The sequence below is a fragment of the Urocitellus parryii genome, chromosome 4, assembly GCF_045843805.1.
Source record: "Urocitellus parryii isolate mUroPar1 chromosome 4, mUroPar1.hap1, whole genome shotgun sequence".
Classification (NCBI taxonomy): Eukaryota; Metazoa; Chordata; class Mammalia; order Rodentia; family Sciuridae; genus Urocitellus; species Urocitellus parryii.
This window is the reverse complement of record NC_135534.1, coordinates 20531456-20557952: the sequence shown is the minus strand read 5'-3', so window position 1 is coordinate 20557952 and position 26497 is coordinate 20531456. Positions and strand designations below refer to the sequence as shown.

The following is a 26497-nucleotide window of genomic DNA, read 5'->3' as shown; positions in this document are numbered from 1 at the left end:
CTCCAACATTGCTTTTTTGGCTTAGAATTACTTTGGCTCTTCTGAATTTTTTTTATTTTTCCAAATGAATTTAGGACTGTATGTTCTAGTTCTGTGAAGAATGTCATTGGTATTTTGATGGGGATTTCATTGAGCCTGTGAATTGCTTTTGGTTCTATGGCTATTTTAATATTATTCATTCTGCCTATCCATGAACATGGGAGGTCTTTTCATTTAGTTTTCATTGAAGAGGTCTTTTACCTCCTTGGTTAGATTTATTCCTAGTTATTTTCTAGAAATTTTTTTTAGTTGTTGATGAGCCTTTATTTATTTATTTATTTATTTGCAGCACTGAGAGTCAAACTCAGTGCCTCACACAAGCTAAACAAGTGCTCTACCACTGAGCCCAGGTTGGTTTGTCTTTCTTTCTTATTTTTTCTTTCTTTCTTTCTTGAAGCTATTGTGAATGGGATTGTTTTCTTGATTTCTTTCTCAACAAATTCATTGTTGATATATAAGAAAGCTATTGATTTTTGTATGTTGATTTTATGTCCGGCTACTTTGCTGAATTTGTTTATTAGCTCTAGCAGTCTTTTGGTGGAGCTTTATGGATCTTTTAAGTATAGGATCATATGGACTACAAACAGTCATAATTTGCCTTCTTCCTTTCCTATTTTTATCCCTCTTATTTCCTTTTCTTGCCTAATTCCTAATACATACTAAATAAGGAGAATGAGAATGGGCATCATTGTCTTGTTCCAGATTTTAAAGGAAATGCTTTCAATTTTTCCTCATTTACTATGAGGCTGGCTTTGAATTTTTCAAATATAGCCTTTATGATGTTGAGGTAATTTCCTTCTATTCCTAGTTTCTTTAGTGTTTTTGAATGGGTGCTGAGTTTTGTTGAAGGCTTTCTCTGCTTCCATTGAGATGACTAAATGATTTTTGTCCTTAATTCTATTTAATTGATAATTACATTTACTGGCATGTGTTAAACCATCTTGCAACTCTGGGATATCTCTGGGATGTCTCATCTTGCATCTCTGGGATAAAGCCAAATTGCCCATGATATATAATCTTCTTAATATGTTATTGAGTATGATTTGCTAATATTAAGTATTTTTGCATCTAAGTTTTCCTTCCTTGATGTGTCCTTATCTGGTTTTGGTATGAAGGCTTCATAGTGAAGCAGGAAGATAGATCTCACATAGGCAACCAGGATAAGGGCCTTGGAGAAGGATAGGAGGGAAGATGCCGCAGTCTGGCTGGGCACGATTCAGGAGCCACTTGTCAAAAGAAACTAACTTTATTTTTAGAACCACACACGCCAAACAAAACAGCTCCTCAGGAAAAACCCTCAGAGCCCAACTGCCACCACCGGCTTCCCAAATGCCTCTCTCTCAAACACAAGCCTCTCCACCTACCACAATCCTCCTGCTCCTGAGGCCAATTGGCTGGGTCGTGTGGGCGGAGCCAAAGAAGTCCCCCAATGAGCAGCTCCGTGGTCTGAAAGGGCAGGGAAACAGCCCAATGAGCATCACCACAGAGGAGCCAATCAGCTAGATGTTGCTGGAGCCACTGTGAGCCAATCATCAGCTGGCAGTCTGAAAGGGCGGGGAAACAGCCCAATGAACATCTCCAATGAGCATCACCACAGAGGAGCCAATCAGCTAGATGTTGCTGGGGCCGCTGTGAGCCAATCATCAGCCGACAGCTGGAAGTTTGCTGGCAGTTGGAAGTTTGCTGGGGCCCCTTTGGCTGTGGCTCTCAACATCTCCCCCTCTCTGTTTAAACAACAAGCATGTGGCTTAGGGACCGTGCCTGCCTTAGGTTGTCCAGTAGTACATATGGTCCTTACCCGTTATCGGATGAGCTGACCTCAAGGCGTCAGCCTCCTGTCTTAGGTTGGTACCACTGCAATTGGATCTTACCCGTCACTGACTACTGGTCCAGTATACAGCCACACCTGTGGAGAGGTACCAGCGGGGGGTGAGGTTCTTTTCCTCACCTCTGTTGGCCCCCAAATTTTAGCTGAACGATCATGACAAGCAGAAGGGAGGAAGATACCAAGCCAATTGACGGCTCCTTTTGGAAAAATTGTACCACTGATGACATCATCAGCAAAAATACCCCAACACTACCACAAGTCGCTGCACCAACAGATAGTTCACAATGCATATTGGTGAGTTCACAATGCATACAAGTGATACATAGTCCAGGCAAGTTCTGCAAGCAGTTCAGTGATGGCTATTGCAGAAGCTGTAGATTGGTTTTATCTTTGTCTTCACCAGCACTGGGATGAAGATAGGAATTCTGGCAATAATGGCTAAAGAAAAAATTATGTAACATTCCAGAAGGCACTAAAAGAAAACAATTTTCTTAACAATTTACATTGTCTTCACTGGCACTGGGATGAAGATAGGAATTCTGGCAATAATGGCTAAAGAAAAAATTATGTAACATTCCAGAAGGCACTAAAAGAAAACAATTTTCTTAACAATTTACATTGTCTTCACTGGCACTGGGATGAAGATAGGAATTCTGGCAATAATGGCTAAAGAAAAAATTATGTAACATTCCAGAAGGCACTAAAAGAAAACAATTTTCTTAATAATTTACATTGTCAACAACAACAAGGCCACCTCCATATGCTGGGAGGCCCCCAACCCCCGCAGTTGATAGTTCGGATCCTGAGACAGGATCTCAAGTATTAACATGCCCTGTATTTGAGGTAGGAGGGCAGCAAATTCACCATGCTTTAAATTTCAAAATAGTGAAGCAGCTAAAAGAGGCTGTAACAACCTATGGTCCTCAAGCACCCTTCACTGTAAGCTTGGTCGAATCCATTAACAACTTGAACATGACGCCAGCAGATTGGGCTAATATGTGTAAAGCTGTGCTAAATAGAGGTCAATACCTGTTATGGAAGGTTGCCAATGAGGAATTTTGCAAGGAGACGGCTAGGTGAAATGCAGCAGCTGGTTATCCTCAGAGAAATCTAGATATGTTGTTAGGAAAGGGACTTTATGAGGATCAGCAGCAACAAATTGCATATGATCCTGGCGTATACACACAAATTGCTGTAGAGGCAGTTAGGGCATGGAAGACTTTACAAGGACATGGAGGTTTACAAGGTCAATTATCTAAGATAATACAAGGAGCTATGAATCTTACGCTGAATTTGTAGATAGGCTTATTCAAACAGCTACCAGAGTTTTTGGGAATACAGAACAAGCAATGCCATTAATAAAACAACTGGCTTATGACCAAGCGAATCATTGGTGCAGAGATATCATTAGACCATGGAAGCATGAAGATTTAAACACATATATTAAATTATGTAGAGACATTAATGAACAAGAGCAAGTCGTGGCAGCTGCAGTAAAACAGGCTTTAGATGCCAGAGACATTAATGAACAAGGGCAAATTGTGGCAGCTGCAGTAAAACAGGCTTTAGATGCCAGAGACATTAATGAACAAGGGCAAATTGTGGCAGCTGCAGTAAAACAGGCTTTAGATGCCAGGCCGAGAACATGCTACAATTGTGAACAAACAGGACATTTTAAAAGGAATTGCCCCATAGGAGGAGGGTTTAACAAAACTAGGTATCAAAGGAGTAGAATACTGGGTATTTGCCCACGATGCCATAGAGGGAGACATTGGGCTAATGAATGCCGTTCTCAAACCACCATAGAGGGTACTCCATTATCAAAAAACGAACAAGGACCAGGTGTTTATCCACAATATCATGGAGAAAGGCATCGGGCTCCATTGCCAAAAAATGGGCAGGGGGGCCCATGCTTTGGGGCCCAAAACCACAAATATACAGAGCACTGGAGGAACCCAGCAACCCCATCAGGGTAGTGCCCAGGACACATTGTCCATCAGATCCCTCATCAGACAAACCAGAGGGAGCGCAGGGTTGGACATCTGCGCCTCCGCCAGATCAGTACTAACTCCAGAGATGGGAGTTCAAATTATGCTTTCTTTAAATTTAGATTCTCGCCCCATGCTAAAACTAAACATTCAAGGACATGAATTTAATAGGCTACTGGATACAGGTGCAGACCTTAGCATCATCTCTCGTCAAGAATGGCTGAAACATTGGCCATTACAACAAGCCACTCAAATGCTTCGAGGCCTAAGAGTGGCGACTAATCCCCATAGAAGTACAATGGTATTAGATTGGAAGGATCCTGAAGTATGTGAAGGAACTATACAGCCATATGTATTGGATCATCTTCCTGTAAATTTATGGGGACGAGATGTCCTAGATCAATTAGGTTTGACATTAACAAATAACATCAACCAAAATGCACCCACTATTATGGCTAGACAAGGTTTTAGGAAAGGAACAAGATTAGAAAAACAAGAACAAGGTATAGCAGCACCAATACAAATAGATCAAGGAACAGACAGACATGGGTTGGATTTTCAGAAAGGGCCACTGAGACAATAAAAATTACTTGGAAATCAGAAAGACCAGTATGGGTTCCTCAGTGGCCCCTGACTAAAGAAAAGATACAAGCAGCCCATGATCTGGTCAAACAACAATTAGCGGAAGGACATATACAACCTTCTGTATCTCCCCATAATACTCCCATTTTTGTCATCAAAAAGAAATCTGGTAAATGGAGATTATTGCAAGATTTAAGAGCCATTAATAATGAGATGGTTATTATGGGACCTGCTCAATCGGGGATTCCTCAATTTGCTTTGCCAAAAACTTGGTATGTTTTAGTTATAGATATTAAAGATTTTTTTTCAATTCCAATTCATCCTGAGGATAGTCCACGTTTTGCATTTACTATCCCTGCACTGAATCATGAAGGTTCTGATCAGAGATATGAGTGGAAAGTACTCCCTCAAGGGATGGCTAACAGCCCAACTATGTGTCAAATTTATGTTAACGAAGTAATCCAGCCACTTAGAAATCAAAATCATGAACTACAAATATTTCACTATATGGATGATGTATTATTAGTACACAAAGCTAAAAACACATTGCTAGAATGTTATGCCACACTTACAAACTTATTAAAAAATTATAATCTAGAGATAGCAATAGATGAAGTACAATTAAATTTTCCAATTAATTATTTAGGAGTTCTATTATCCTCAACCATGGTCTGTCCACCAAAAATTCAAATACGAGTAGATCAACTCAAATCACTTAACGACTTTCAAAAGTTATTAGGAGACATAAATTGGATAAGGCCTTATCTAGGTATACCAACAGGAGAGTTGGGACCTTTATTTGATTGATATCCTAAAAGGTCCATCAGATCCAAATTCACCCGAATGTTAATGCCTGAAGCAAGAAAGGCATTAAAAATCATTGAAACATATATGGAAAATATGCATTTGGATAGAATTGATATAAGTTTGCCTTTATTATTTATTGTACTACCAACAAAAAATATTCCTACAGGAGTATTTTGGCAAGAAGGTCCATTATTATGGATACATTTATCTTATTCTCCTAACACTATTCTTACTAGGTATCCTGAGGCTGTAGGACAATTAATACTCAAAGGAATAAAAGCAGCAAAGGGAGTGTTTGGAATTTCTCCCAATAAAATTATTACTCCAAATACTATGAATCAAATTGATGAGTTAGCTAATGAGTTAAATACTTGGGCAATAATCATGTGCAAATCTAATGTTTCATTTGATAACCACTTACCATCTAATCCTTTATTGTCTTTTTGGTCATTGCATCCTGTAATTTTTCCAAAAATGACAAGAAAAACACCTATTATGAATGCTCCAAATATATTCACTGATGGATCAAATAATGGTACAGCAGCAATAGTTACACCTGATCAAACTTTTACATTTTTAGTACCCAAACAATCAGCTCAAAAGGTAGAGCTTAATGCAGTATTACAAGCTTTTGTGATGTTTAAAGATTCTGTATTTAATTTATTTTCCAATAGTCAGTATATAGTTAATGCTATAGTATCCCTTGAAGATGCTGGTAGGATTTCCCCTTCCTCTACTGTTTTCTCTTTGCTTTCCACTATACAAAGTCTAATCTGGGACAGAAAAGATCCATTCTTTATAGGACATATCAGGGCACATACAGGATTGCCTGGAGCCCTTAGTTTGGGCAATGATTTAGCAAATAAAACTACACATGACATACATATTTTCTCTACACTAGAAGAAGCTATAAATTTTCATAAAAGGTTCCATGTCAATGCTAATACTTTACAAAAGCATTTTAAAATAACTAAGGAACAAGCTAGACAAATAATAAAACAATGTCAAAATTGTGTGACCTTTTTACCACAAGTTAATCTTGGAGTCAATCCTAGAGGATTGATACCTAACCATATTTGGCAGATGGACGTCACACACTTGCCAGAGTTTGGAAAATTAAAATATTTGCATGTTACAGTTGATACTTCTTCTGGATTTTTGCTGGGGCCCCTTCGGCTGTGGCTCTCAACAGGAAGAGGTCATAATGCCAACCTGAAAGGAGACAGCAGATCTGAAAGATATCCTGTGACTTGCTACTTCATGCCAGTGTTAACAGCAATCCTGTTTCTGTTCCTCACAGCTTCAACCACAGTAACCCTTCCCTAGTTACCCTTGCCCTGACACCTAGCCATGGCCAGACACAAGCAGACCCCCTTTGCTTCCCCTTTCTAATTGATGTGTCAAAAATCACCAGGGAAGACTTGGCCTCTTAATTATATAAATAGGGATTGAAATTATGCCCTTCTGATTGGTTTATAAAACCCCAAGCTTGAAGAGTTTGATTGGTCCATGCTGGCATCCCTCACCCCACCAATCACCTGTGCTGGCCATCAGACATGCCTTTAAGAACTCTTCGATAACAGACATCTGTGGGCATCCCTCTCTTGGGGCTGCTTGCCTCTGAGAGCTCCACTTTCTGTACTCCAATAAATCCTCTTTCTATGCTCTCACCCTTGTGTCTGTGGATTTCATTCCTCGAATTTGAGAGACAAAGAACCCGACTGCCTTACTCATGTTACAATAGAATTAATTGGGAAGTGTTCCATTCCTTTGTATTTTGTGTAAGAATTTGAGGAGCATTGAGATTAGTTCTTTAAAGGTCTGGTCGAATTAAACTGAGGATCCATCTGGTCCTGGGCTTTTCTTTGTTGGGATGATTTTTATTACCGCTTCTATTTCTTTACTAGTTACTGGTTTGTTTAGGTTTTCTATGTCCTTTTGACTCAGTTTTGGCAGATTGTATGTGTCCAGAAATGTATTCATTTCTTCTAGGTTTTCCAAATTTATTGGAGTGTAAGTTTTCAAAATAGTCCCTAATGAGCCTCTGGATTTCTGCAATGTCTGTGGTGATTTCTCCTTTTTCATCTCTAATTTTATTAATTTGGGTCATTTCTCGTTGAGTTAGTTTGGCTAAGGGCTCATCCATCTTGTTTATCTTTTCAAAGAACCAACTCTTTGTTTTATTGATCCTTTGTATATTTTTTTAATTCTAGATTTCAACTCTTTGTTTTATTGATCCTTTGTATATTTTTTTAATTCTAGATCTTAATTTTTTCCTTCCTTCTACTGGTTTTGGAATTGATTTGTTCTTCTTTTTCAAAGACCTTGAGATGCATCATTAGGCTTTTTATTTGGAGTCTTTCTGATTTTCTTTTTCTTTCTTTTTTTTTTTTTAGTTGTACATGGACACAATATCTTTTTATATGTTTCATTTTATGTGGTGCTGAGGATCAAACCCAGTACTTCACGTGTGGGAGGCAAGTGCTCTACCACTGAGCTACGGTCCCAACCCTGATTTTCTTTTTTTTTTTTTTTAATTTTTAGTTGTAGATGGACATAATACCTTTATTTTATTTATTTATTTTTACATGGTGTGGAGGCTTGAACCCAGTGCCTCTTGCATGCTAGGTAAGCACTCCACCACTGAGCTACAACCCCAGCCCCCTTTCAGATTTTCTTATATAGACGCTCAGAGCTATAAACTTTCCTCTTAGAACTACCTTCATAGTGTCCCAGAGGTTCTAATATGTTATATCACCATTCTGATTTGATTCTAAGAATTTTTAAATTTCTCCCCTAATTTCTTCTATTACCTATTCATCATTCAAACGTGTATTGTTCAATCTCCATGTGTTTATATAATTTCTTAGGGTTTTTTGATGTTGGTTTCTAATTTCATTCCATTATGATATAAGATGTAATGAACTGTATCAGTTTTTTTATTTTTATTTTTTAAGAGTTGCACTGGAGCCTAAAAATAATAACTTTAGCTGGTCATGGTGGCACATGCCTGTAATCCCAGCAAGTTGGGAGGCTGAGGCAGGAGGATCACAAGTTTGAGGCCAGCCTTGGCAACTTAGGGAGATTTTATCTCAAAATAAAAAGGACTGGGGCGTGACTTAGTGGTTACATGTCCCTGAGTTCAATCCCCAATACAAAAACAAAACAAAACTTTAACCTTTAAACTTTATAGCACTGTTATTTTAGGAGTTTCAAGTAAATGTACATGGAAACTCAGGCAATAAATACTTTGAAAATATATGTGGACTTACCAGTAGCTTTATAAGTATATGTGGCTACTGAAAGAAACAATTTATTTTCTAAAAAGTGGGACCAACTTGGAGATAATGCTAATAAAATGAAAAGAATACACTTCTGGAAATAATGGCAACACAGGGCATGATGAAATGATAACCAGGGAGAGGAGAATGGAATCGGCATTAACAAGTCTGACATGGTGGATCTAAAGGAACAAACCCTACAGCCCAGATCCCTTTGAGTGTTATCATCATTTTGAATTATAATCAAAGCCAAGAAGACTTGGCCTATTACCAAAGCATTTATTGAATGTCTTCTTTTAACCTAACTTATGTCATCCTGAGTAAGAACAAAGTATGATATAGCTTGAAAATTACTTGCTAGACTTTAATTAAAGAAACTGATAAATTTAATTAAACTTCCAGCTCTTAAATGAGATGGTACTGAGGAAGGGGTTTGTAACATTTAGGGGGCCCATAAAAATAGTGTTGGATTTTCAGTGAGATCTGCAGAGAATACTAAAAGGGAACCTTTTGCGGGATCATAATAAGAAAAAAAAAGAAAAGCATCACCGGGCATAGTGGTGCACACCTATAATCCCAGCATCTCAGGAGGCTGAGGCAGGAGGATCTCATATTCAAAGCCAGCCTCAGCAATTTAGCAAGGCCCTAAGCAACTCAGTGAGACCCTTTCTCTAATTAAAATATAAAAAAGGGCTAGGGATATGGTACAGTGGTTAAGCACTCCTGGGTTCAATACCTAGTACCAAGAAGAAAAAAAAAAAGCGATGGCATAAAAGGACCTATTTGCTATACCTACAGCCAAAAAGAAGAAAAAAAAAAAGAATAAGATTTACTTTAAAATGTTGTTTAGGGGAAGGAGATAATAGCTCAGTTGTAGAGCACTTGCCTAGCATGCTGGAGGCCCTGGATTCAATCCCCAGCACTGGAAGAAAAGATTTTTTTGGATGAGATATGCAGCAGATGGACAAAACCAAGAAAGAAATTAGTACTGAGTTGAAAGAACTAAACAAGAAAACAGACAAGAAATTAGATGAAAATATGACATGTGAGCTGGCAAGAAACAGAAGAAAGCTACTGTGATGACTGGCAGTAGTGAGGAGTCACTTTATGAAGAGGGAATGGCAGGATCTGTGGGTGACTGAGGGATCCTCATTTGTGACAATATAACCTGAGACACTACCTAGAAGAAGAGACAATCCAGACAGGGTGATTTGGGTAACAAACAAAAGATGGGGTTCAAAGAGGTAAGAGAAAGAAAGAGCAGAGGACAGGCTTAGAGACTGCATAAGAAAGAAGCGAGATGTAATAGGTAGCAGAAGGGGAGATGTAACAAATACTGGGAAAGAGAGACAATCTTTGTCCAGAAACTCTTCCTATGGAGCTAGGGGATGATTCCCCTGAAACACCAGGGAAATACAATGACTCAGGCAGGCTTCTGGAAGCTCTGTTCTCCAGAGCTCTGCTTAGAGGCCTGGGGGAAAGGGCTCAGGAACCTTGAACAAAAAAAATGAGAGATTTATGCAACTTTCTTTTTTTTTAATATAGCATATGAAAAAATTTCTAAATTACTATACTGTTTATAAAATTTAAATCTCTAATATACTCTGCAGAGTATGAATCAGGTAACGTTTCCCCAGTGCTTGCTCCCTGCCCCCACACTTTTGATGGGCTCTCACTGTTGCTGGCCTCAAACTTGCAGTCCTCCTGCCTCAACCTCCAGGCACACACCACCATGTCCAGCTTTCCCAGGGTTCTGTGCATTGCTTTCCCATCCTGAGGTGCATGTATTTCCCTACTCCTACTGGCCTGGAATAACCAACCTTATAAGAGATGTTCTTTCACATTTAAAGCTGCAAAGGGGAAACAGATGATAATGAATCATCTTGCTCCTCCAGGATACTCAATGGGTAAGGAACTGATGTGCTGGCTAGTCAGTTGGGGATTTACCGCAGCATTCCTGGCCTTCAACAATAAGTTTTGAAGTTAGAGGGCTTCAAAAAGGAGTTTGAAGCATTCCTTTACACTCTGGCAGGATTTTGACTGAATTATAAACAAAGATTCAATGGGGAACAGTTTACTTTCAGAAAAGCAATATATGAGAACTAGATCATTTGCTTATTACCCTTGTTGGGGAGAATTTGCTTGGTGATCAACCTCTCTGAAAATATTATCCTCTCCCCTTAGCAACAGTCCCGCTTAGTATAAGTACTCTGTTCCACTTCTATTTTAGGAAGACTCTTTATGAGATCTGGTGACAGAAAAGCATTTGGTGAAGTGACCAAGGAAAGAAACTGCAGTATTATGTGTGCTTCCCATTGCAGGGCTCTCAGGTCCTGTGATCTATCTTGTGAGTTTTTCTTTTCATAATGCAATAAAATATGATCTCACTGATGTCATGGTCTGAAAACTAGCTCTGCTACTAAGGATTACTTAGGCAGAAAAAAAAATCTTAGTGTGAAATGAAAGTGCTGCACTAAAGTAAACTGATAAAACTGGTTTGGGGTTTTTTTGTTTGCTTGTTTTTTTTGTTGTTGTTGTTGTTTTGCTGTTGCATAAATTACAAATCCCATTTACCACAATGGCAGCTCAGATCTCCCAAATTGGCTTATCTGTTTCTATATAGTGACTGAAGATTGATTGGTCCTTATTGGATTTCTTCCTAAAATTGGGATTTTTAAAAAAATATATTTATTTTTTTAGTTGTAGTTGGACACAATACATTTATTTTATTTATTTTTATGTGATGCTGAGGATCGAACCCAGGGCCTCACATGTGCTAGGTGAGCGCTCTACCACTGAACCACAACCCCAGCCCAAAAATTGGGATTTTTTTAGAAGCTGAAGGTCTTGGATAATTGTGAGTCAGTGTTGGCAATAAGAAGGTGAAGAAGACTGAGCACTCACCAATAGTGTAGCAGGTTTCTATTTTCTAATACCACTTTCTTATTTCATCATGGCCAAGAGAGAACCTATAATCACTGAAACCAAAATTCACCTGATGTATATCCATGGGCTGAAGCTCATTCCGAATATACCAAGTATTAAACAGCATTGTGGTATAGTGGTGAGCATGGATGCCTTCCTGCAAACCATATACTAAAACCACACTTTGTGGGAGGTTGAGATGGGAGGATTGCAAATTCAAGGCCAGCCTTGTCAACTTAGTGAGACACTGTCTCAATAAACAGAAAGGGCTCGGAACATAGCTCATAGAGTGCCCCTGGGTTTGATTCCCAGTATTCTATGTGCACCTGCGCGCGCGCACACACACACACACACACATACACACACACAACACAAAACAAATTTGTCAAATTTCTCCTTGAACACAGGATCATATTGTTCACTTTTTCCTGTAGTGGGTGTACTGCATGGTTGAACAATAGAATGGGGAATAATAATAGCACAGTAGTGAAGGAGAAGTTTGTAAAAAATGCTGTTTTAATCTTTTGTGTAGATTTTTTTTTTTTTGTAGCACTAGATAAGAAGCAGGTGCCAGGCAACTTCTGTTCAAGTATGTTGTTTAAATGACTTCAGGGTTCTGTCTGTCCCACTGATTTCTCTCATCAAGTTAGCACTGCCAAATTCTAAGGCAGATAATCAGTGGAAAGAAAACATTTAAGAGCTTCAGGCTTTATCCAGATTTCACAAGGAAAGAAGGAAAAAATCCAGAGATTTGTTAGTTTAGGGGACCGACTTATGCTATGAAAAGATATCTATTTGCAGAATAAAATTTCAGTTTGAAAACCTATTAATAGAATATATTCCACAAAGTACCCCCTACCCCAATGAAGATCTCATTTTTGTTCTATATATAAAAGCATCAAAAGGTTGTTGTTTTTTTTTAAAGACATTTTCTTTTTTTTTTTTTTAAAGAGAGAGTGAGAGAGGAGAGAGGGGAGAGAGAGAGAGAATTTTTAATATTTATTTTATTTAGTTTTCCGCGGACACATCTTTGTTGGTATGTGGTGCTGAGGATCGAACCCGGGCCGCACGCATGCCAGGCAAGCACGCTACCGCTTGAGCCACATCCCCAGCCCCCCAAAAGGTTGTTTTGAATGATGATATTTTCTGAGCACAGTTGTATACACCTATAATCCCAGAGACCAAGGCAGAAGAATTCCAAATTTGAGACTCCTTTGGGCAATTTAGCAAGACCCTGTCTCAAAAAAAAAAAAAAAAAAAGAAAGAAAGAAAAAGAGCTAGGGACATAGCTCAGTGGTAAAGCACCCCTGGGTTCAATCCCTAGTACCTAAAAGGAAGGAAGGAAAAGAGTGGCAGTATATTCCCACAGCTTCAGAATATCTCCCCACAAGATACTTATTTACTACAAAGTGTAACTTTACAATGGAAAAATCAGGCGGATGCACTTTAACCAAACGATCAAAGTTAACATGATCAGTAACTAGACTACTTAATAGCAAGTGCCTCCTGATATGATGTGCAGAGCAAAACCCATCATCACTTTTGTGATAATACTGCCCAAAACACTCACCTGGATCTAATCATGAATAAACATCAGACAAACTCAAATCTGAAGTATGTTCTACAAAGTAACTTGTACTTTTAAAAAAATGTCAATGTTATGAAATACAAAGACTGACTCAGGAACTATTTCAGACTAAAGAGCCAATGACAATTGAAAGCAAGGTATAATCTTGGATTCTCTTTTTGTTGTACAGGGACATTATTGGGACAATTGATGAAATCTTAATAAGATCTGTAGATAGGTAATAGTATCGTATCAATTTTAATTTCTGGATTTTGATCATTGAACTGCTGTTATATAACCAAATTCCTTATTTTTAGGAAATATACACTGTATCATATCAACAATTGACAACATCTGTACATGTGTGTGTATGTATTGGGAGAGAGGGCACAAAGGGGGAAAGGGAAGGGAGGGAACCCGAAAGAGAACCTGTTAGAATAAACAGCAAAATAGTCACTTTTGAGTAATCTAGGCAAAGGGTATTTGGGAATTCTTTTTGGTAAATTTGGAATCATGTCAAAATGTTAAAAAATTAAAATCTTCAAGGAAAACCTCCAAGAAGTTAAAGAAAGAAAGAATTTGCTCAATGAGGTTTGAATACTGGTTTGTTTTGTACTATTGAGGATGGAACCCAGAGCCCCATGTGTGGAAGGCAAATGTTCTACCATTGAGCTATATATACCCCCAGCACTTTTTATTTTTTTAAAGTATGAAACAGAGTCTCATTAAGTTGCCCAGGCTGGCTTCAAACTTGCAATTGTCCTGCTTCAGCTTCCTGGATAGCTGGGATTACAGCTGTGCGCCATCATGCCTGGCTTGCTTTTAGAGAAAGCAGTTTAAGACAGATGTGTGGCATACCTCTATGGCCTTTAAGGTGTTTTTAGGAACATTTTGTATTTTAGATGAAAGATTGATGTCTACTAAAGAACTTTTTAATTTAGCTAAATACAAAGGAAATTAGCATGAAAACACATTTTTAGGGCTTGGAAGGGAGAAAGTTTATTTTAGTTTCTGGTCATGATGACTTGTAGGATTAATGACTTGGGCCTCCAATTCATTCCAGAAACATATTTTCTAAAGAAAAAAATTAAGGAATATAGCCACGTATAAAACCAATATAAATTCATCTATGGACTGGAAGCTAAACAATACCACAATGCAGCAAATGGGTCTAAAACCACAGACCTCCTGCACTCTGGGTTAGAAGGGATCTGGGGTAGCTGAGAATTCATTTCTTGTGAAATGGTAGATGCTAAAAAGGCCACATTCAGGGCAGGACACCTGGAGCAAGCCTCTTTTCTGCGTTTTGAAGAGAGACTCAAAAAAAGTTATGGTGACTACCTGGGAAATAGCTTACATTTAACCTGGAGTGTATGAGGAAGTAGAGCCTTATAGCCAGAACCTAGTGGTCTGAGTCACTTGGGGGTTCAGTGACAGTCTCTTTGATATTGCCAATAACATCAGGAATGGAGTCAAGTCATCCAGTATAAAAAACTAGCTCTACACTAGTTTTGTCCCCTGAGAGAGTAAAAGTCTCACACTTAATATAAGCCTGTACACTGAAACTGTAAACTATATAAGGGAAACTAATGCTAAGAAAGCCAGACAGAAACTCAATAAACATGTATAGGATTCTTAGCTAAAGAGAGTATTGATGTTTATTTTAAAAGAAAAGAAAATTGGGAGATAAAACATGCAAAATTAAGAAAAAACTATGTGTTTTCTTTAAAGGATAAATCCTGGAAAGATAAAATAAGTTTCTGAAATTAAGAAAAACCAAAATTCAATAGAATAAAATCTAGATAAAACATAATAGAATAGAGAATTAATATGGAAGATACTAACTATAGCAAAAGATAAAAACTATGAGAAGACAGGCAAAAGACATTGAGTGGCGAGATATATATATATATATATATACTTATATATATAAAATAGGAGGCAAAATGATAAACTGGTAAAGAAGCAATATTTCAAAAGATAATGATAGAATTTCCCAGAATTGACCCCAAAATATCAGATTAAAGTGCTGTGCAGGGCCAAAATAAATCTATATGGTAGAATCTGCAGGATATTAATAATAAAGACAATAGCTAATATGAATTAAGAATGATTAACTCAAAGGGATGGCAGGAGTTTGACAAATTGTGGACTTGATAACAATGATAGGTACCAGATAATGGAGTAGTATCTTGAAAGTGCTAAGAAAAGCTAAGTGGTAACCCAGAATTTTCCACTGAATAAACCATCTCTCTCCAGAAGGGAAGATAGATATTTTTAGGCAGATGCAAACAGATCATTCACCTCTCACAGGCTTCTGCTGATAGAGCTAAAGGTTTGTAACTACTGAGAAATCATAATCCAAGCCAAGAGTGATAACCTGGCTTGGTTAATAATCCCAGCTACCTAGGAGGCTGAGACAGAGGATCAGAAATTTAAGGCCAGCCTTGGCATCTTAGTGAGATCCTGTCTTAGAAGAAAAAGAACTGGGGATGTAGCTCTGTAGTAGAGTGCCTACCTAGCAGGTGCCAGGCCCTGGGTCTAACAGAGCTACGAGAGGTGGGGGGCGGAGGGAAGACAACCCATAGAATAGGAAAAAAATAATTGCAAATCTTTATCTGTTAAAGAATTGGTATACAGAATATACAAAGAACCTCTACAACTCAGTAGCAACAAAACAAAAAATCTAATTGAAAAATGACCAGAGATAGGGGTCTAGCTCAGTGGTAGTGTTGCCTACCATGCACAAGGCACTGGGTTGAATCCCCAGCACCAAGAGCCTGAGTTGCTGGGGATGGAGGAGCCAAAGGACTTGAATAGACATTTCTCCAAAGATTTTATATATGTCTAATAAATATACAAAAAGATGCTCAATCAACATCATTAGGTATTGGGGAAATACAAATCAAAACAATGAGATACTATCATACCTACTAGGTTGGCTATAAGAAAAGAAAAAAAAAGAAAAGGAAAAGAACACATGTTGGTGAGGACTCAGAGAAGTGGGAGCCCTCATTCATGGCTGCTAAGAGTAAAATAATACCGCCACTCTGGAAAACAGCTTGGTGGTGTCTCAAAAGGTTAAACATAGAATTACCATATGACCCAGCAATTGCACCCTAGGTATATATCCAAAAGAGTTGAAAGCAAAATGAGAACAGATGCTTGTACACCAATGATAGCAGCTTTATTCACAATAACGAAAGGGGGAAGTAAGGTGGAATATTGTATATGCATACAATGAAACATTATTCTTTTTAAAAAATATTTTTAGATATAGATGGACACAATACTTTTATTATTTGTTTATTTTTACTTGGTGCTAAGGATTGAACCCAGGGCCTCACACATGCTAGATGAGTGCTCTATCACTTAACTACAGCCCCAGCCCCAGCCCACATTATTAATTCTTAAAAAGAGATTTTGATATATGCCACAACATGTGTGGACCCTAAAAAACATTATCCATGGTGAAACACGCCAGACACAGAAGGACAAATATTGTAAGATTCCACTTATATGAGGTATCTAGAATAGGTAGATTACAGAGACAGAAAGTGAAATAGAGGTTACCATAGTCTAGTGGGAGGCCAAAAAAAGACATTATTTACTATCTAATGGATATATGGTTTTTGTTGGAGATGACAAAATGTTTTGGGTATAGATAGTGGTGATGGTTGTGCAGCTTTGTGAATTTTTAGTTTTTTTAGTTTTATTTTTTTGATACTCAGGATTGAACCCAGGGGTGCTTAGCCACTGAGCAACGTCCCAGCCCTTTTTTGTTTTTTTATTTGGCAACAGGGTCTCACTGAGTTGCTTAGAGCCTCACTAAATTGCTGAGGCTGGCTTTGAACTCGAAGTCCTCCTGCCTCAGCCTCCTGAGCTGCTGCGATTATACGTGTGTACTGCCACACCTGGTTATTGTGAATATTTTTAATGCCACTGAATTGCACACTGACAAATGACTAATATGATGAAAATTATATATATTTCACTACCTTAAAAAGTTTTCCATTTTAAAAATGTAGAAGTAAAATTCTAAAAGATAATAGAAAATGTGAAAACTGTGTGTAAATTATTTAAAGTGTGCTTTGAAGCCATGGCACAGGCGTATAAAACCAGCAGCTCAGAAAGCTAAGACAAGAGGATTGCAAGTTCAAAGCCAGCCTCAGCAACTTCAAGGATGCTTTGATCCTTGTCTTGTTTTAGAGTGATAGTGAGTAACTGTCAACATTTGAGAAAAATGTACACATAAATATTTATATGCTAAATATAATAAATAAATGTAAGTATGCTAAATTTTAAAGAATATTTAAAAGATTTCAGATTCTGTCTATACCTTTACTAACAAAGAAGTAGAAAGAATTTTTTTGAAAAAAAAAAAAACACAAAACTGTACCAACAAAATAGAAAGCAAGAAAAGAGGGAAAAAGGCAAAGAAAGACAGTTCACGGAAAGGACCAAATAAATGTCAGATGTTAATTAAATACACTTAAAATACATATTTTACTATATAGAGACTATAAATTAGGATAGAGAAACAAAATTAAACTATATACTATTTATAAGAGACACACCTAAAACAAAATGATCTGGAAAATTTAAAATTAAAGACATAAAAGGTACATAATAATAAAAGATACACCAGGAAAATACTAATCAAAAGAAGGCCAATTGCAACATTACAATACCAGAAGAAAGGCCTAGACTTTTAAAAACATTATAAAATATGGACTTTTAGTATTTCATTATAGAGAGCTGCAGATATTCATTCTATTTGATATTACTAATTTTTTCTTATCTTTCAAAATCAACTACCACAAACATTTATGGAGTATCTTTGTGTTAGGTAACAGTAGAGACAAAGATGAGTACAACCCAGTTGTTTACTACATGAACTTGCAGTCTAAAAGAACTTTAAAACAAAACAAAACAATGAAATAGTGTTTTTTTGAGAACTGTGAGATAAGAGGGGAATTGGAGGTAGGGGATAGGATGAGGGAAAGGCTTTATGCAAAATGTGGCATTAAAAGCTATTAAAAGGATATAGTTTCACTATTATTAGTTGTTTGCTGCTTAGACCACAGCCTAAACACCAGCTTTTCCCCTTAGGGTATGAAACACACTTTGGGCCTAATTCTTTGTGGGATTGCTTTATAAATGTAGGTTACAATGTTATCATTTTAGGCTTCTTTTGCTGGAAATGTAGCCTGACCCATTTACCTGGAACAGCTCATTTGCTGTATTTTCATTTTCCTGTGTAGGACATAAACGGCATGGGAGGTTTAACACTTTAACAGATTTTTAAAAACCTCTCTTCTAACATAATCCTTTGACAGATGTTGTTCTTATACTTTCTTATAGTGTCTTAAAAGTGGATTTCTATGCTAGTTTTCTAAGAGAAAAGATGAGTGTGCAATTTGCTTTTTTATTATAGTACTGTTAATATTAATAGGAAGAGGCTGATTTTATCCTAAATGGTAGCATAGTCTCTGTTAAAGACAGTAAAAACTTTCCCCTAAATTTGGTCTAGGAGAAGGGCAGTGAGATTCTTTTCCTGTTCAGTTTGGAGATTCAGATCCCCACCCGCTTTAGATGGTCATCAGATGCAAACTGGAGCTTGGAATTACCACTGTTCCCTCCATTGCTTGCCATCTTCAGTTTAGTGTCTGCTTCTCCACAAAGATTAACATGTTTTCCACCCGTGATTTACTTGTCAGAGAATTTAGGAGTTTTCTGGAACCTGCAGTTGGCCCTTGGTAGGGATGATTACTGGATAATTGCCTTTTCTTCTGTGGAATTTCCATTTTTAGATTACGCCAAGCTCTACAGCCTTTATTTCTTTGGCAGGGAACCCAAAGGCAATGGAGTGTGTTTTTTCCCTTCCCTGGCCCAGTTTAAACACTGACTCACTTGGGCCCTGGGGCTTTGCTCCATTCTCTAGTTAGGGGCCACTTTCTACCCTTGTTCTTCCTATTTGCCTTTAGTGTACTGTTTGGAACTTTTCCTGTCCTTTTCCACATATGATTTGTCTCTGGGGTTACTGTTAGGGAGGTATATAGCAGCACCCCTAAACTAGAACAGACACTACCCCCCCCCCCAATTAGCCATGTTATCCTTAGGGCAGCTGCTATAGACCAAGGGCAGTACAGAAAGAATACTTTAGGGAAGCATAATTCCGAATGGGATAGAAAGAGAAATATTCTCCAAAAAAAGAGTGCCTGTATCATCCAGGTAAAGATCGAAAGAGTTCCCTTTATAAGAGGGAATTCTCCATTGACTGATTAAATAATATCCTCAATGTGCACATGTTGTAGGCAGGAAGTACTCAGAGGAACTGGACTCAAGAATTTTCAGAGGGATGTGGTTATCTGAAGAGACTTCCCTTTAGAAGGATTTTGTCTAATCTGTATTTCCAAGTTTTGTTGGGGGAAAAGATAGATTTCTCCCACGTCTTTGGCAGTGGTTCTCTCTGGTATTAAATTTTCATTCTGAATGCAGCTTTCTGAATTCCATCTGATGATGATTTAATTTTTGTCTTTGCAGTTTTACCAGTGTATGCCAGGGAACTCATATTCTCTTTCGAGAATTCAGCTTTATCCAAGCCACCCCCCACAATAGGGCATCATTTTTACGGGCCTTCTGGAGATGCTTTCGAACTGTGGGCAAAAATGGTGGTAAGTCTTTCCCAATTCTATTTGTTTTTGTCTATTTCTCTCCTTCCTTTTCTTCCTTCTTCTCATCCTTCCTTCCTTCCCTCTGTTCTTCCTTCCAAACTCTTTCTTAAGTTCCTGTAAATACTGTTCAAGGCTTTTGGAATACCTTGCTTTTGAGGAGATGGCAGTATTGTGTCAGAAATGTTCCTGCCACCACTACCATCACTAGCGATACCTTATTAAGAATCAAGTATGGTTTTGAATGCTTTAATCCTCACAAGATTTAATCCTCACAACAGCTCTTCATGGCAGATGCTATAATCCTCATTTATAACTAGTAAAACTGAGGATCAAAGGGGTTAAGTAACTTGGAAGATTACTAGTAAATGCTGGGCTCAGATTAATACCACAGCAGTCTGGCTTCAGAGCCCTTGCTCTTGGCAAATATTAAAATACTGTACAGGAAATACAAGGAATAATGTGAATACAGACATACCTCATTTTATTGCATTTTGCTTTATTGTACTGTGCACATTTGTGCTTTTTATACTAACTCAAAGTTTGTGGTAATCCTACATTAAGCAAGTGTGTTGCATCATTTTTCCAAAGGCCTGTTTCATATTGTGCATCTATGTCACATTTTGGTAATTCTTGCAATAGTTAAGCTTTTTTTGTTACTATATTTGTTATGATGATCTGTGATCAGTGATCTTTGATGTTACTATTGTAATTATTTTGTAATTATATCCACAAACCATACCCATATGTCAGTAAACTTAATGGATATGTTGTGAGCATTCTGACTGCTCCACCAACTGACCAGTTCCCCATCTCTCTCCCTGTCCTTGGTCTTCCTCATCACTGAGACACAACATTAAAATTAGGCAATGTAATAACCCTACAATGAGTGTTTAAATGAAAGGATAAATTGCATGTCTCTCACTTGAAATAAAAAACTAGAAGTGATTAAGCTTAGTGAAGAAGGCATGTCAAAACCTAAAATAGGCCAGAAGTTAGTCCTCTTGTTCCAGAGTTATCCAGTTGTGAATGCAGAGTTGAAAAGCAGTTGAAGAAAATTAAAAGTGCTACTCCAGTGAACACACAAATGATAAGAACGTAGAACAGCCTTATTGCTGCTATGGAGAAAGTTTTAATAGTCTAGATAAAAGATCAGATCAGTCACAACATTTCCTTAAGACAAAGCCTAACGTGGAGCAAGGCCCCAACTCTCTTCAATTCTGCTAAGGCTAAGAGAAGCTGCAGAAGAAAAGTTTGAAGCTAGCAGAGGTTGATTCATGAGGTTTAAGGAAAGAAGTCAACTCTACAACATACAAGTGCAAGGTGAAGCAGTGAGTGCTGGTGTAGAAGCTACAGCATGTTATCCAGAAGACCTAGCTTAGATAACTGATGAAGGTGGCCACCCTGAACAATAAATTTTCATTGTAAACGAAGCAACTTTTATTGGGAAAAGATGTAGTCTAGGACTTTCTTAGCTAGAGAGAAGTCAATGGCTGCCTTCAGAGAACAAGCTACCTCTCATGTTAAGGGTTAATGCAGCTGGTGACTTTAAGTTGAAGCCAGTGGTCATTTATCATTCTGAAAATCCTAGGACCCTTAAGAATTATTCTAACTCTACTGTGTCTGTGCTCTGTAAATAGAACAACAAAACCTGGATGACAGCACATCCGTTTATAACAAGGTATACTGAATATTTTAAGCTCACTGTTGAGACTTGCTTACCAAAAAAAAAAAAAAAAAAAAAAGAATTCTTTTCAAAATATTACTACTCATTGACAGTGCACCTCATCATCCAATAGCTCTGATGGAGCTATTTAATGAGATTAGTGTTGTGTTGCTTTCATGCCTGCTAAACAGCATCCAATCTGCAGCCCATGGATCTAGTAGTAATTTTTATTTTCATGTCTTATTATTTAAGAAATACATTCTTAAGTCTATTATCTGCCAGAAGTAGTGATTCCTCTGATGAATATGGGCAAAGTAAACCCTTCTGGAAAGGATTCACTATTCTAGATGTCATTAAATACATTTGTGATTTAAGGGAGAAGGTCAAAATAACAACATGGACAGGAATTTGGAAGAAGCTGATTCCAGCCTACCCTCACGGATGACTTGGAGGGGTTCAAGATTTCAGTGGAAGAAGTAACTGTACATGTGCACTATCTCTAGTTCAAGAGAACTAGAAATGGAACCCAAAGACATGACTAAATTGATGCCACCTCACGATAAAACTTTGATAAGTGAGGAGTTGCTTTTTATGGGTGAACAAAGAAAGTTTATTGACATGGAATCTATTCTGGTAAAGATGCTGTGATCATCATCATTGTTGAAATGACAACAAAGGATTTAGAATGTTTTGTAAACTTAGTTGATAAAGCAATGGCAGGCTTAAGAGGATTGACTCCAATTTTGAAAGAAGTTGTGCTGTGGGTAAAATGCTATGAAATATCATCACATACTGTAGAGAAATCTTTCATGAAAGGAGGGTCAATTAATGTAGCAGACTTCATTGTTGTCTTAAGAAATTGCCACAGCCACCCCAACCTTCAACACCCCCTCCATGACCAGCAGCAGCCATCAACAAGGCTGACCCTTCACCAGCAAAAACATTATGAGTTACCGAAGGCTCAGACGAACATTAACAATTTTCGGTGATAGTTCTTTTGAAATAAGGTATATACATTGTTTTTAGACATATTTTTGAAATAAGGTATATACATTGTTTTTTAGACATATTTTTGTACATTTAATAGACAAAAGTATAGTGTACATACAACTATTTTTTTCAATACTGCATATTGAACCCAGGGTCATTGAACTACATCCCCAGTCTCCCCCACCCCTTTTTATTTTATTTTGAGACAGTGTTTCTCCAAGCCTAGGCTGGCCTTGAACTTGGGATCCTCCTGCCTCAGCCTCCTCCCAAGTAGCTGGGATTATAGGCATGTGCACCATGCCCATCTTAAATATAATTTTATATGCAGTAGGAAACCAAAAAAAATTGTGTGTTTCACTTCATTGGAAGAAACAATACTAAGGTGGTCTGTAGAGATGCCTGTACAAAGAAGAAAACTCCTGAATGATAGGAGTGGAAGTAGAATGAGGATGCCCTTGCAGTAGTAGGAAGAGAATAGTGGATTAGAGCGGATTCTGAGAACTGGCTGTTGGATCTAAGTTGGAAAGGAAAAGTAGGAACTATCCATATCAGTAAAGGAGAAAAGGGCATTCTAAGTAGGGTTTGCGCTGAAGCACAAAAGAACATGGAGTGTTCAAGGAACTGAGGAGATCAGAATAACTAGCACTTATGAAGGAGGTTAGGAAAGATGAGCCTGTAAAGAATGAATCTTATTCTGAAGACTTGTTTTGTTTGTTTGGTTTTGGTTTTTGCTTTGTTATTAAAAAGAAGTTGGATTTTGGGCTGGGGATGTGGCTCAAGGGGTAGCGCGCTCGCCTGGCGTGCGTGCGGCCCGGGTTCGATCCTCAGCACCACATACCAACAAAGATGTTGTGTCCGCCGAGAACTAAAAAATAAATATTAAAAATTCTCTCTCTCTTTCTCTCTCTCTCTCTCTCTCTTTCTCTCTCTCTCTCTCTCTCTCTCTCTCTCTCTCTCTCTAAAAAAAAAGAAGTTGGATTTTGTTCTATGAACATTACTATTATAAATATTATTTTAAGGTTCTTACATGGGAGAGTGGTGTGATGATATCTGTATTATAAAAGACCATTCTAAAGGCAATGTGGAGGATGGCTTAGGAAAATAGTAGTGGAGGTGAGAGGTAAGAATCAAACTTAGGCAGTTTCCTTGGAAATGGAAAGGGAATTTTTGGAGAGAGACTCTATAGAATTTGGTGGTTGGGTTTGGAATGTAAGGTGAGTTAGATGACCAATGAAATTTATATTGGAGGGGAAATAGATTTACTGGGGAAAATATGTTGTTTATTTTTTTAATTGTGATAAAATATAAACATAAATTTTATGTGTGCAGTTTTATGACATTACATACATTCCAGTCATTCCACAACCATCATCACCATTCATCTCCAGAACTTTTTCATCTTGCAAAACGAAAACTCTGTACTCATAAACATGAGCTCCCCTTTCCCTCCTACCTCTAGCTCCTGACAACCACTGTTCCACTTTCTGTCTCCATGAATTTGACTACTCTAGCTGTCTCATATAAGTGGAATCACATAATATTTGTTTTTTGTGAATTTCTTATTTCACTTAGCATAAATATATTCATAGTTCATCCCTGTTATAGCATGTGTCAAAATTTTCTTCCTTTTTAAGACTGAATAATATTCCGTTTTATGTGTATATCACATTTTGCTTATCCATTCTTCTGTGAATGAACACTAGTGTTGCTTCTCCCTTTTGACTATTGTGAATAATGTGATATGTTGTTTGGGAAAAGTTGGTATTTCTTTGGGATTCAACTAAAAAAATTTCACTAAGCAGCAGGAAGTATAGGTCAGGTTCTAGAAATAGAGGATTGGGGAAGGAGAGTGAAGCTTACTAGTCTTTCAAATCATCCTGAGAGAAGAGTAATGTGAACTAGAAAATGCAAGTCATTTTTATACTTGAAAACTGTTGGTTTGGCATCTCATGATTATATTTCAAGGCAAATATTAAGAAAGACACTGACTGAAAACATCCATATTGGTCTGGGGTTGTAGCTCAGTGGTAGAGCATGGCAATGAGTTCAGTCCTCAGCACCACATAAAAATAAGTAAATAAAGGTATTGTGTTATCTACAACTAAAAACATATTTTGAAAATATCCATATGAAGATGTATGTTGGTGAGATGAGGGGTAAAAACACTCCCATTGGGAGCTTTAAAAAAGTGTCAGTACATTCTTACATTCAGAAAATTAAAGTAGTTTAAATTGCTCCAATTTTTTTAGATTTAGAATCTCTGCATAAAATCTTCTTTAACATCTGTTCTCAAGGGTCTGTTCTTATTCTCATTTTCATATTATGTGGTTTTCCAAGTAAGTATTTAATATGTCAAAGACGGTTTCTATAGTGATCCTGAAAGAAAGGGAAGACATAAAGCATTTCTTCAACCATTCAAAACAAATATTTCTGGAAGAGTTATCATGTGCCTGCCACTGAGGTTGGAATAGTGGACAGGTACAGTGCTCTGCCTGCCTTTGCTGCACTTAACAAGATCCCCTACTCTTCTCTAATTGGTGCTCCTTTACTTTATATATAGCTATGAAAAAATGTTCAGAAACTTTACCCAGTACTGTACTAGATTATTTCAACTATTCTAACAAATAAGTAATGTGCCTATTGTAAAAGGAATTAAATTGTGTAACTTGCAGAAGGATTACACAATGGGTTAATTGCAAGGCTGCCAATAAAACTCAGAATTGCTAATGTGTTATTTCTACTTTTATCACAGTTTCTTTGACATATGACTCTAGAGATTATCCATCTTTATTTCACTCTTGTGTAAGAAGTATTTAGTGTACTGAAAATAGCATCATTTCCTTAATGGGATGTATGCGCTAATAAGTGAAAAACAATATGAACTCAATTCTTTTCTTTTTAAATTTTTTTTATACATATAAATTTTTTAGTTGTTGATAGACCTTTATTTTATTATTCATTTTTATGTGGTGCTGAGTATTGAACCCAGTACTTCACACATGCCAGGCAAACACTCTACCACTGAGCCACAACCCCAGCCCAGTATGAACTCAATTCTAAGTGAACTAGCTTGGAAAAACTATTCCATTGGTCTCTATGTAAACAAAATTTGTATCTACATAAACATCTATACACTGTGAGTTTACTGGTAAAGTTTGTACTATTTCATTAGAATCTGTCTTTTCGAGTCCTTCCCTAGTCTGTCTGTCTGTCTGTCTGTCTGTCTGTCTGTCTGTCTCTCTCTCTCTCTCTCTCTCTCTCTCTTTGGTACTGAGGATTGAACTGAGGGGTGCTTAATGAGCCACATCCTCAAACCTTTTTATTTTTTATTTTGAGACAGGGTCATCCTAAGTTGCTTAGGGCCTCTCTAAATTGCTGAGGTGGGCTTTGAACTTGCAATCCTCTTGCTTCAGCCTCCTGAGCCACTAGGATTATAGGCATGTACCATTAAGCCTGGCTTTTCCTTGTCTCTTAACCAGAAAATATTTATTAATATCTATTATATTATTGAAGAATGGTGTATACAGCTAGAGCTGTTTTGTGGTATAGCACAGATAACTATGTAAAATAGTCTTCAGATAGCCTTAATTTTTCCCCCTGATTTAGAAGTGGAGCCTCTTCAAGAATTTATTTACTAGCACAAGGGATTCATATTGCATTTGGATTCCACACAGATGTGGGTTTCTTTATCTTTATATTAGCAGCTGCCAGTGATCCATCCAGCTGCTAAGGGGAAAGGGCTCCAAGTTCCCCCTGATTCTCTTGTGCCATGAACAAAACTTAAGCTTTTTACTGGATATTTATTGTTAGGCTACTTAATCATACAGCCTCTGATGATTTTCTTTCATACTTTGTACTAAAGATTGAACCCAGGGGTGCTCTGCCACTCAGCTACCTCCCAGGTCTTTTTATTTTATTTTATGTTTATTTTAAGACAGAGTATCACCAAGTTGCCCAGACTGGCCTCAATTTGTGGTCCTCCTGCCTCAACCTCCAAGTAATCAGCATTACATTCATGCCCCACCACAGCTGGCTGATTTCTTAAGGACTAAATGCAACATTTGTGTCTAAGTGATCTTAAAATCTTTAGTTAAATAGTTTTAATATATTCTCAGTTTTTTCCAGGAAACTGGGAATGCTTTTCAGTCCC

General features: G+C 37.5%; 1 protein-coding gene across 1 annotated transcript in view; it reads left to right on the top strand.

Annotated features, from left to right (window-relative positions):
* Positions 1-26497, top strand: part of Cstpp1 (centriolar satellite-associated tubulin polyglutamylase complex regulator 1) — a 193828-nt gene that overhangs the window by 77861 nt on the left and 89470 nt on the right. Inside the window, exon 3 of the mRNA XM_026399062.2 lies at positions 19564-19694. Within this exon, the coding sequence (XP_026254847.1) occupies positions 19564-19694 (131 nt within the window). The remainder of the gene's footprint in view (positions 1-19563; positions 19695-26497) is intronic.